The sequence below is a fragment of the Sesamum indicum genome, linkage group LG9 (assembly GCF_000512975.1).
Source record: "Sesamum indicum cultivar Zhongzhi No. 13 linkage group LG9, S_indicum_v1.0, whole genome shotgun sequence".
Classification (NCBI taxonomy): Eukaryota; Viridiplantae; Streptophyta; class Magnoliopsida; order Lamiales; family Pedaliaceae; genus Sesamum; species Sesamum indicum.
The window spans coordinates 1,519,327-1,531,538 of NC_026153.1; the positions used below are offsets into that span (position 1 = coordinate 1,519,327).

Consider the following 12,212-nt stretch of genomic DNA (forward strand, 5'->3'; position numbering starts at 1 on the left):
TCTTCTTCCATCAAAGTCAAGAATTAGCAGTAGAATAAAGCGGGAAAAAAGGTCGTTATTCAGTTTTGAGATTGTAGTCTTTGTCCCCCAAATCTAATCATATTTCAGTTTACCACCCTTCAACTCCGCACCCCAACCTATCATCTCTCCTCTTTTTGGACTTTTTATGAGTCAACTAATAAAGGGCAAATTCTTATTTGAACTAATTATATTAAAAGTAAAATATATTTATCATATGAGATTGAATAATTGATAACTGAAAATAGGAGAGCTCTTAATGATACATCCAACTAAAAAAGATGAGGGAAAATAATTAAGAGAAAGCGGTGGATCCAAATCCAAATATATTAGTTTGCATTTGTGGAGTGGTGGGGCACTTACCACTATCTCAATGTCCCTGTCCCTATCCCTACTATTAGTTTCATGCAACTCTCACTACTACTCATTTTGGAACTAAAAATAAATATTCATTAACTATATCATTTATTTCTCTAAATTCATATTTCTTTTCTTTTTATAATAATAATGTTAGTCTTTTAGCTTTTAATATATAACTCATGATCTTGTTTGGGCCCAAAATCAATTTTGCAATTATCGCTAGTAGCTATATATAATATTTTTTGTTTTCTTCTGGAAAGGAAATAATGTGTATAGTGTGAAAGAAAATTATTGGGTTAGTATAAGAGTTGGGCAGCCGCTAGTTTAACACTCTTGTTAGGTACATAATCAAATTGGTTAGTTGTGCAATTGAGACGTGATTCTGAATTCTAATCCAAAAACCTAATTAATTACTTAGTATTTTCTAAATAAAACCATCATCTCTAAATATTTACAATTTAAATTGAATAAGGTTGGGAGATTGAGTTTGATCATATAAAATAATATATTTGAAAATTGATATCAGCCACCTAAGGGACAAGTGATGTTGGATTAATTACAAGGGAAGGGTCACATGCACCAACCCAATTTTTGAAATATATATATATATATATATATATATATAATTGTCCCCATCATCTTGCATGGATATATGTATGTCCAATAAATCAAAGATTTTCTCATGTGATTATTATTAAGTCATAGTCTTGGGTGTAGGACCCTATCCCTATAATTATACACAATTTTGATGCATGGGATCATGCATTTCTCTATATATAATATATGAATTTGATGAGTAGGGACTAGTGGGCATAGATGATGGAGTCATTGTACAAGTCGTGAAATCTACCTCTAATTTCAATTATGTGGAAAATAATGAGATGATAAGAATCTTTATCTTGTTTCCCCCCATGTAACCAATTCATCCCCACTTAATTAATTATTACAAATTGCAACACTTCAAATTAATTCACCATCAATTATATTCATACTTTTTAATATTAGATCTAATTAATTATACAAAAATCCAACCCCCCACCCCACCCTCTTTTTTTATAAAATTATAATTACATTTTTTAATATTATAATTTATACTGACACGTTCATATGATCGCATTTTGTGCTTATTTCATATAATATTTTAGCCTATTTTGTGACCAAATGCTCCTAATTAAATATTATTTTGCAGCATTAGGACAAAAGAATTGGAAAATAAAGAAAAGCACCAAAATAAAAATTCAAACAAGACTCAAACTCAATTTTTGGCAAGAGTTTGGAGCTGCTTGGAGTACCTCTGATGAAGGAAGAGTTTAACTAGGATTATAATTTTATCTCTATAAGTCTTTTAGTTCAACTAGGAATCTATTTCTAATCCTAGTAGAACTAGGTATCTAGCTATTATAAATAGGTGATGTAATTCACTTTAAGAGACAACTTTTGAACTCTTCTATTTCTCTACGTTTTTATAATATTTTCTTACTTTGCTTTTCATGATTTTTTTCATTAGCATGTCTAGTTAGTTCTCTTATTCCGGTTGAAGACTTGGTGAACGCTTCAATCCAATAAGTTGTGAGATCTAATTTATGCTTTCTACTTTTATTCATATTGGTATTTGTGTTGTTCTCTGTGCTTTTTTTATAAATAATCTGATTTATTGTCAAGAATATTTGCCTAGCTAATTGAACTTCCAAATCCGTAATTGTTTGTTTAGTTCGATAACTAGTGGTAACATAGCATAATTGATTATGTAGAAGTTTTCGATTATGTTGTCGGGAATGCATAATCTAACTTAAATAAATCTTCGTAGGAATTTATTGGTTAGAATTGAGCCTTTCTAGTTCTTAATGCTGTCAGTAAATTAAATTTTGAAGATGTTCCCAAGGTTGTTTACTGATTAGGGATTTAGTCAACGGACGTTCCTTGACTATCCATAAGGTAAGGAAAGGTAAGGTCGTTATGTCGTACCAATGGCCATAACCAATTTATCTATCATGAATAATTGTTATCTTTGCATCTGTGATCAACCGTGGAATTAAGCGTGATCCTATCTTTAACTGGAATACTCTTCTCTTATATTTATCTTTTCTAATTTTATTAGCTTTTTAGTTTTATTCTTTTTCACAATCAAAACTCCCCCAAATTATTTTTATTTTTGAAGGAATTAATTTAAAATCAATCTTTGTGGATTCGACCCTACTCACACATCTACAAAAGTATTTGTAGAAATTATTTTTGGTGGATTCGACACCCATCACATGTTCTTAGAGGTTTTACTTATATAATTTTTTCTAGATATTATAAAAAAAAGTCCAAATGAATTTAATACAATATTAAGAGTAACAGATGGAGATAAATAAAAGAAATGAGTTTAGGGTAAAAAAATAAAAATTTTGATAACAGTGCAATAAAACAACCAGTGTTGGGAGCGGTGAAGTGTTGAATTATCAAGAATTAGGGTACCCAATAAGAGATAATGGGCTCAGGCCCCCTTGCAAATTACACCCATTTCATGTTAGTACCTATTTATATTAGCATTGCCTCACACTCCATATTTTTATTTATTCTTTTTATTTTTTTTGAAAAATGCAGTATGTTTTATTGACATCCATGAAAAGTGTAAAATTTGAATTGCGGTTCATTTACTTTTGAATGTTAGATTTTTCTTTTTTTTTAGTTGAAAAAAAAGGAGAAAGACATTTTGAAGATTCAAAAAAGTAAGAAGAATTAATTACAAAAGTCCAAACTCAAACTCCCATAGCCCAATACTACCAATCTGCCTTCAAAATCAATTCAATTAATATTTAAAGGTTGTGTGTGTGTGAAAGCCCACCACCACCACCACCACAAAATCTCTCTCTCCGTCTCTCTCTCTCTTACACACAAAAAAATAAAAACAAATAAAATAAGTTTATTAATTAATCATAATTCAACAATGATTTAATTATTATGATTAAAAAGTAGAAAATGGAGCGGAATGCAGAATGACAGAGAGTAGTAGTTTGATTGAGTAGTGTGGCTGTCTCGCAGGAGCAACTTTTGCAGCAGTAGAAAAAATTCACACACTACCGTATATATACACTTTGTTGTCTATGTATTGTATTGTAGAATGCATTTTATGTAAAGTCGTAAATAAATCCAAGTTAGACACGTAAATATAGGCAACCAAACGGGTTTTAAGGATTGAGCTCCACCTCAACTCAAAACTGCCCCCTTGTGCCTGTGCCTTGTCCTGTTGGAGTTATTTCGTCTTCTCACAATCCAATTATTGATTACTGCAACATGGGTTGATACGATTTCTCAACCCTTCTTTTCTGCAAATTCCTCTTCTCGCCTTTTGCTTTCTGGGTTAGTCTCTCTGCTTTTTGCTCCCAATCTGCTTCTTGTTTAAAGCTGTTGAGTTTTTTTTTTTTTTTTCCAAGGAGGGAAAGAAAATCTGATCTTGTCTTTGTTTGAAATTTTTCGTTTTCTTTTTTTTTTTTTTTTTGTTGTTGTTGTTGTTGTTGTTTTGTGTGTTTTGAGGTAGTGTAAGAATGCTGAGGGAATTTTGTGTTTATCCGAAAAGCTGAGCTTGCTGGTCTTGAGTGCTGGGAGGAAGAACAACAAGTGCTGATCTTTTGTTCTCTTGCTTGGGTTGTTTATGATTTGTGGTAATTGTTTGAGCAATGTGTGAATTTGGTGTAAATAGATGTGGGAAAAAGGAAAGTTCTCAGGATGTGATGTTTGAATGACGGGCTTATTTTTTAAGAAAAGAAATTTTGCACAGACGTTGAAAAAGCCTTTTCTGGATACATCAAGTGTGGCTTCAATTTATTTTATGGAGCCAATTATTTGCATTTCTTTGTTTAATTTTATTTCCGTATTTGAAAGATTCTACTTTGATGTGACTAAAGTGCTGCATGACATATTCTCTACTATGGGATTGTCTAGAAGCTTATTTGTGGTGGAATCTTTAATGGAAAATGGAACCTTAGCTTTATCTAATGTGCCTAAAAAGACTGTTTATTTACTGGTTCAGGAAGTGCAGTTAACTAGTTTTGCTTTTGTTGTTTTGTAGTTTTACCATAGATAGTCTCCATTGCTGGTGCTTTTGTTGCCGTAATTCTCACCAAAACGTGTTTTTGAGTAAATAGGATTTATTTGTTAGACAGAAGTAATCAGTTATAGGAAAGAATATCTGTAATCATCATAGAAGGTAGCATGGTGAAAATTGGTTTATGCTCTACTTGGAAATGGAAGGAAGTGTCTCTTGGCTTCCCATAGATATAAAGAACACTATTCGTGTCAATATGCTGCTTTGGTTTCAAATTTCTGCACAAAAAAATTCTCAGTTCTATTTTTGTGACCACTTAATAGTACCCTCCGCTTCCTCGGTTCCAAATTCGCCATTGGAACCTTGTATTTATGCTGCATACCTAGGCTAAGAAAAAGACAAAACCTGTTTAGTAATATTGACTTAGATCAAGTAGCAAATGTGTTTACTCCCTAGATTAAGAACTTGTCTGTTGTTCGTTGTTGTGTGAAATATGATTCTTCTTAGACCATTGTATGATATCTAGGAGCGCACGTGCACCTCCGTACACGTTTTTCCGCAATGCCATGTCTTTGTAGTTAAATGTATAACTCTGTAATGGAGCATTTTCATACTTCTTGAACCATAAATGCATGGACAAAATCACACAAGAACAAAAAGGAGTAGCTTTACCAGAGTTTACTTAGGTTATTTCCAATAGTTATTTTATTTTATTTCTACATTTGATATCATCTAACAAAATGCAAAACCTTTGTAAGAGCAATGGTGTGCAACCTAAAAATGGTAGCATGTCTTAGAACATCAGTCAATCTGTTATAAGATTTTCGCATCATTTAGGTTGTGTGAGAGATACTGTTTCAACCAAAGAGTTCTGGCTGTATTACTCCTAGAAGTAAAACAGAAGGTCTTTTCTGCCACAGTTTCCAGAGCATTAAGGGCATCTTTTTTCTGATAACTGGCACTTAACTCGTTTTATTAGCACAGGCCATTTTATCTTAACATATATTTAGTCTCATTTGTTGAGATCAAGTGTTTAGTACTAAACCAATGTCTAAGCAGTAAGCAGTTCGCATAAACCTTGTATTCACAAATTGAATTTGTTGACCCGCACTAAATAGTAGACCCAATAAATTTGGGAAGATACAATGCAATAAGTGTTGTGCATGTCTCAAAAGTGTGCAGAATCGCTTTGCTCCACAGGATACCTTCCAGTCTAACTTAGTCTGTGTGCAATTAAGCATTACGTAAAAATTGTTGCTCAATTAACCTTTCACATTGGCTGTGTTGACAGGAATTCAACATACTGTGATTCAGGAAGAAATCATGACCTCTGGAGGTAGCACCTACGAGAGCAAAATTGAGTCCCGTAATGCAGATTATGGTATTGCTACTGAGAGTGTCGAATTCAGAGCCTCTCCTCATAGGAAGGTTTCGACTCTTAATGTTTCAAAGCGTGGCATTGCATCAAATACTGCCGTGCATGAACTACTTGAATGCCCTGTTTGTATGAATGTGATGTACCCGCCAATTCACCAGGTAAACGCCTCTTGCAAATCCTTTTATCTGGTTCTTTTTTCTCGTCAATTTTTATTTTTGCATTCTTAGAAATTAAAGTGATTCTGATTATGGATTAGGTAAATTACAACGACCTCCTCGGACGTTTGGCATAATTACAAATACCCACTCGTTGTTTCAAAAATTACAAATACCCCCCTATGTTTGATAAAATTATGTAATCCTTGTAAGGAGGTATAAAATTGTTAACTATGCCCTTTTTGTAACTTTTTTCTTTAAAAAAATCAGATGGAGTGGATGAAAAAAATTTACCAACTTAGTTAATAAAAAAATAAATAAAATTAAAATTCTTATTCCATAAGGGTATTTTGGTCAGTTTATCACAAAAAATGGATGAAAATCTAACTGAGACTAATGGAATGGGCTAAACGAGGGGGTATTGGTGATTATCTCAAACCTCATGGGAGGTCGTTGTAATTTACCCTTTTGGAGATTAGTGGGTTTTTCTGCCGTGTCGATTAATGCACAAAACCATTTCCGAAGTAATACCTTTTTAGGCTGTGTAACTTTGGGTTGCTTTTTTTGTCGTCTTTATTTTAATTCCAATTGCATAACACGTAATTGATGCTCAACACTTACATTTCATATGGATTCAACGATTACAAATCGAAAGCTTGTATAATATTTCTATAGGAATTTTCAGGAGAACTTAATATTATGAATTAGAAACCATGACTCCATTGAATGCTTATGTTCTAGCTAATCAGATAGTCAATTGTAGCATTTGGCAATAAAAGGTCGAGTTAATAAGAGTATGTTTCCATACACGTGGTAAAATATGTTTTGGTAACTAGGAAAATATTAAAATTACTTGAATGATGCCTTTGGTTGAAAATGTTTATTCATGCTCCTTTGATGGAATATGAACTACATGAGATACGTAGTGTATGATTGACAGGCCAAATCTGGGTGTCTGCTTCACCTGGTAAACATAGGAGCATGAACATTTAAGGAAGTTGGATGTAGCCAACAGTTTAAGTTCGTACCTGTCCCACGCTTCCTCTTGGGCCACTGTTTAGCTATTTGGCCAAGATATTTATATCTTGTGATCCTGTATTTCAACTTTTCTTTTTTTTTTTTTCCCGGGTCATATATAAGCTGACATTGAGTCTATTTTGTCCACTATAATCATTTTTTCTGATTCTAGTGTCCAAATGGCCATACATTATGCTCAAAGTGCCAGTCCAAAGTACGCTGTTGCCCTATCTGTCGCCACGAGCTAGGCAACATAAGGTGTTTGGCTTTGGAGCGAGTTGCAGAATCACTTGAACTGCCATGCAGATACCAGATTCTAGCCTGCCAAGATATTTTCCCGTATCATGGCCGGCTGAGGCATGAACAAAATTGCCGGTTTCGTCCCTATAATTGCCCTTACGCCGGGGCTGAATGCCCTGTCACTGGTGATATCCCGTTCCTTGTGGCACATCTCAAGAGTGATCACAAAGTTGATATGCACGATGGCTGTACTTTTAACCACAGATATGTGAAATCAAATCCACAAGATGTTGAAAATGCCACGTGGATGCTGACTGTAAGTGCTCTCTCTTTATTCCTGTCTCTATATCCATTCTGTAGACATATAATATAGGATGAACACCCGAATAAGATTGCGTTTTGCATGCTCAATCTGTTAATTAGTTTATGAAGGGACAATTATATTAACAGCCCCTCCACTATTGTCTAAACACGGATATCAACCATACTGTTCGAGAAATTACTCAAACCCCCCTTATCACTGATTTTTTTATTACACTCACAGCATGACACCTTTCATCGATGATGTTTTCATTATTATGATTCTCAACCAAATGCTATTAGAACATCATCATTAGTTATAGTTATGATCCTATGTATTAGTCTTTCATAACCAACAGCAAACATGATCACCTGACTAGTGCCAGCTCTGTTTACATGTCTTACCCATACTTCTGGAATACTGGTGCAGGTTTTCAATTGCTATGGTTACCAGTTCTGCTTGCACTTTGAGGCTTTCAACCTAGGAACCGCGCCAGTTTACATGGCATTCATTCGTTTCATGGGTGACGACCATGATGCCAGAAAGTTCAGCTACAGCTTAGAAGTTGGTGGAAATGGCAGAAAGATGACATGGCAAGGCATCCCTAGGAGCATTCGCGATGGTCATATAAAAGTTCGCGATAGCATGGATGGGTTAATCATTCAGAGAAGCATGGCCCTGTTTTTCTCCGGAGGTAACAGGCAGGAGCTGAAGTTGAAAGTGGCCGGACGGATATGGAAAGAACAAGCATAGGAAAATTACTCAAATTTGTTGTCTAGTGGCATTTTTGCCCCTTTTCGGGCAGGGAATTCACAGATGTTAGTGAAAAAAACTTCTCATGGTTGGTTTAAGGATCTTCTGATTTATCTGTAAATGAACTACATAATGATGTGGGCTAATCCTTAACCCCTTTTAGCTCAGTAGACTAATTAACATGAGAATGTTGTCTGTAGAATTACTTTGAGCTAATTGAATTCTTGTGTTGAAGGGATAGTCGAATCTTGTTCTTGAATGTGCATATTTCTATATCATATAACTGACTGATGACATATTTTCCTTGGGGGAAAGAAAGGACAGGAAATTTTCTACATGCATGGAGTATGAAAATATTATTAAGTACAGAAATGACAATGTCTTGATGCAGTATTGTTGTTCAGGACGTTGGCGTTGTTTCCTATTCTGTTGTAAGAATATTCAGCACTGTTATTGTACCCTTTGGATTGAGCACAAGAGGGAAGAGTTTCAATTCTTGGAAAAGATGGTTGTCTTAAGATTAAATGTCTCAACAGAGTCGCTCTGAATGTGTGGTATTAGTGAAACGTGATTGCAGGTCTGTCATGCGACTTTGGCCTGATAACATTTCTGTCCTTTCAAACGATCTTTGGTTTAAGAACATTTCCAGCTTTAAAGAAGGTGGCTCGAAACGAAAAACCTCCACAGCTGAAGAAACTAAAGCAAAGAATACAATGGTAGTGACAGGCAAGGCATTCAGTTCATGTTGGTGGACTCTTGAGGTTGGACATAGAAGAATCATCAGTCGATTCCATATATGTTACAGTATGGGCTTCTCCACTACTCCCATTGCATATGGGAAAGACAGAGAATGGTCACACAATGTTGGAAGAACATTTTGGCCAGCAGTTGCAACCATCCCTGCAGATTCAAATTCAACCGATTTGATAAATGCGCCGGCTCTTCCATGTCCAACAGACTGAAAATGGAAAATATGAGTTTTGGTATTCTTTGATTATCTATTTTTTCACAAATCTTGGCCTGCTATCTCACTGGCCATTATTTCTTTTGTTTTTCTTGTAAGGAGTTGGCAAGTATTTCTATGATGAATGAGATCTCAAGTGCTTGTATGACACATGTTTCTCTCGGATTGAAGATGTGAAAGTATTTGAGAAAAATAAACCAATCATATCAATCGCAAACACTTGTATGACACATGTTTTAAATGTAGGATTACATACATTTTGTTGCATTCAATTACTTTTGAGATAGTATATGTATTTACACACTGTGCCATTAACTGAGGTATTATATATCTGAAAATTATGATTCGTGCTTTAAACACCTAATTACTTTCTATATGTATTCATAAGATAAACAGAAGAATTTGTTTATGTGAATGGGTTTCTTTTGGGAATTTCATTTCTGTGTTATCTTATATCCTTTTAAAACTGCATGGATCGGGTTGGCAGGTCAAGCGGCCAATTAAGGAATTATTGGAAAAGGTCCAGCTCAATTGATTTATTATACAACAATAGTAATGGGTGCACGAATTTTACCACATTAACGAATATTTTATTACTGTAAGTTTGATGTTGATAAGAAATTAAATCAATTTATTCATCTATAATTTTAATTTCCCTCTTTGATTATTTTACTATTATCACTATCACAATTTTATTTTTTATATGAGAAACAACGGTAATATAATTGCCATTCTTGGTACTTCAATTTGTGATTTAAAAAGCAGCTCTTTTTCATATAATAATCTCGCAACCAAACAGCCCCTATTCTCCCAACGTTCACCTCCTCCGGATTCCACGCTCACTATCAAACGCAGTTCAATCATGCCATAATTCCACTCTCCCGCCCTCTCGCCACGCTCTCCAAAAATTTAAAACCCTTACCCCTTTTAAACCCCACCCGCTCCTCCCCCAACCCTATCTCAAATCCTTCTCTTTCTCCCCCACGCTACACAGCACACACTCTCCACCCACCACTATAACATACCTACCTTCACCATTTGCTGTTAACAATGCCCAGGAAGAGGAAGTCCACATCGGGGAAGAAGGATGAGGCGGCGTTGGGAGACGACGGGAGGTCCAAAAAGCGAATCTCATCCACCGCGCTGGATTCTGGTGGAGATTTTGTGGAGGACAAGAAGGTGGAGGAGATATTAGAGAGTGGTCACTGTGAGAGTGCGTTTAAATTGTCTGATGTGGTGGACGGGAGTGATGAGAAGAAGAAGAGTCCGGGTCGGAAAGGTAGGAGGAATGAAGAGGAGGAAGAGGAAGGAGATGCTCGTTTTTTGGGTAAACCGGTTCCCGAGGAGGAAGCTCGGAAGCGATGGCCTCATCGGTACCTGAAAAACCAATCGGTATGTAACATCGGGCTTATATACATTGTTGATAAATATGCAGTTTTTTGTTTGTAAATGTGTTTGTGTAGCCGATTATGCATGTGCGTCGTCGAGTGAGTATAATGGCCATCTAATTATGTTTCCGAGATTGAATTTGAGTAAAATATTGTGCTAGCTGAGTCTGGCTCATGTCAATTCAACGTCGCTGCTTTAAAAACGCAAGGCAGAGGCAGGAATCCAGTGAAAAAGTAGATGCGCAATTAGTGTTTTCTAATATGTTATTGCTTAACCCATATGCATATGGGGCATAAACGGAGCGTGGTCATATAAATTCGCCATCCTTTCCAAAAGACGGAAAAAAGCGGAAGCAAATAATAGATATATTAGTATGTTCGGTTATTTATTACAGAAAGAGTTACCTTTAGTGTAGAAATATGTGAAAAAAGTTGGGCTAAAATACATTTATAATCTTGTATATTAGGGGTTGCACTTTGATAACATCTAAGATAGAGTGCCAATTTAATGGCATTATGCATTTAGTTTTATGCAATTCGAGTACTTTAGTCACCTTAGTCCCCAAATTTGGCTTGAATCAGTTTATTTAGGATTTTTTAGTTTTCTGAAATTGGAGGACTAGGATTATGATGTGGAAAAAATGCAATGTTAGTCATGTATTTTTGGAGTCGGTGACCGTGGATACAATTAATGCACTTACAATTTTAGATTTGAAATGTATTATTATTTTAACAATTTTTTTGCTAATAATTTTTGTTAAAAAAAATTCAAAAATTTCAAAATTCTTCAATTGCTCTTGTAAAACCAGTTAATTTTTCACCATAATAATGAATTTATGATTAAAATTACGAAGAATTTAGTTACATAATCACTGTTGTCACCTTTTAAAATACATGTCTAAAATTATATTTTTGTTCCACTTCTTTGTTCCAGCTGACACGGATTTTCTTTTTCGCTTAACCGTGGTCCAAATTTCAAAACTCTAAAAAATGTCAAATTAGCTCATTCCAAAGTAAATTTGAGGACTCAAATGACAGAAGTCCTCAACTTACTTAAAACTGCGTACATATTATTATTAAATTACCACCCGCCTACGTGGATATCCTCAAAGTGGTGCCACCCCTGAGATACAAGATGTAAAAAAAAAACAATTTAGCCAATAATGTTTTATCTTAATTGACTAAAAATTTTAATGCTCTTATTCTAGAGGTACAAACCAATGACTTCTTGGAACAGGTGTCATTTCTTCCCGCTATCATTTCCCACCTTAACCGCTTAACGATCCCATTTTAATTGCTCTTTGCTATTTCAACAGTCGGGCTCTCAAGATTTCTTTCTCTTGTCTGGCCCTCCCCATCCCCGCCCGCCCGCGCACCCACCCAATCAACCAAAAAGAATGTGTTGGGTGTTCGTGCTGTTTGTTCCTCCGCCTCCTCATTTGAGTTGATAAGTTTCTCGCGTTCAGTTCTACTTGCTTTGCAGTTCTGCTTCACTTGTGAAAGTGAATGATGTAAATTGGAATTTGCTCTTTTTTTAATCCTTTCTCCAATAATAACGTAGGAAGTGTTTTTCAGTTGATTAGAATGATGCCATTGAAGCATATGGGT

At 35.1% G+C, this 12,212-nt stretch overlaps 2 protein-coding genes across 2 annotated transcripts in view; both read left to right on the forward strand.

Moving 5' to 3' along the window:
* LOC105170161 (E3 ubiquitin-protein ligase SINAT2-like) lies at window positions 3,391-8,517 on the forward strand. Its single transcript, XM_011090802.2, has 4 exons — window positions 3,391-3,723; window positions 5,700-5,944; window positions 7,131-7,514; window positions 7,929-8,517. The coding sequence occupies exons 2-4, from the start codon at window positions 5,732-5,734 to the stop codon at window positions 8,250-8,252; spliced, it is 921 nt and encodes a 306-aa protein (XP_011089104.1). The 5' UTR covers window positions 3,391-3,723; window positions 5,700-5,731; the 3' UTR covers window positions 8,253-8,517.
* Window positions 10,147-12,212, forward strand: part of LOC105170162 (DNA (cytosine-5)-methyltransferase CMT3) — a 10,043-nt gene continuing 7,977 nt past the window's right edge. Inside the window, exon 1 of the mRNA XM_011090803.2 lies at window positions 10,147-10,608. Within this exon, the coding sequence (XP_011089105.1) occupies window positions 10,267-10,608 (342 nt within the window). The 5' untranslated portion in view covers window positions 10,147-10,266. The remainder of the gene's footprint in view (window positions 10,609-12,212) is intronic.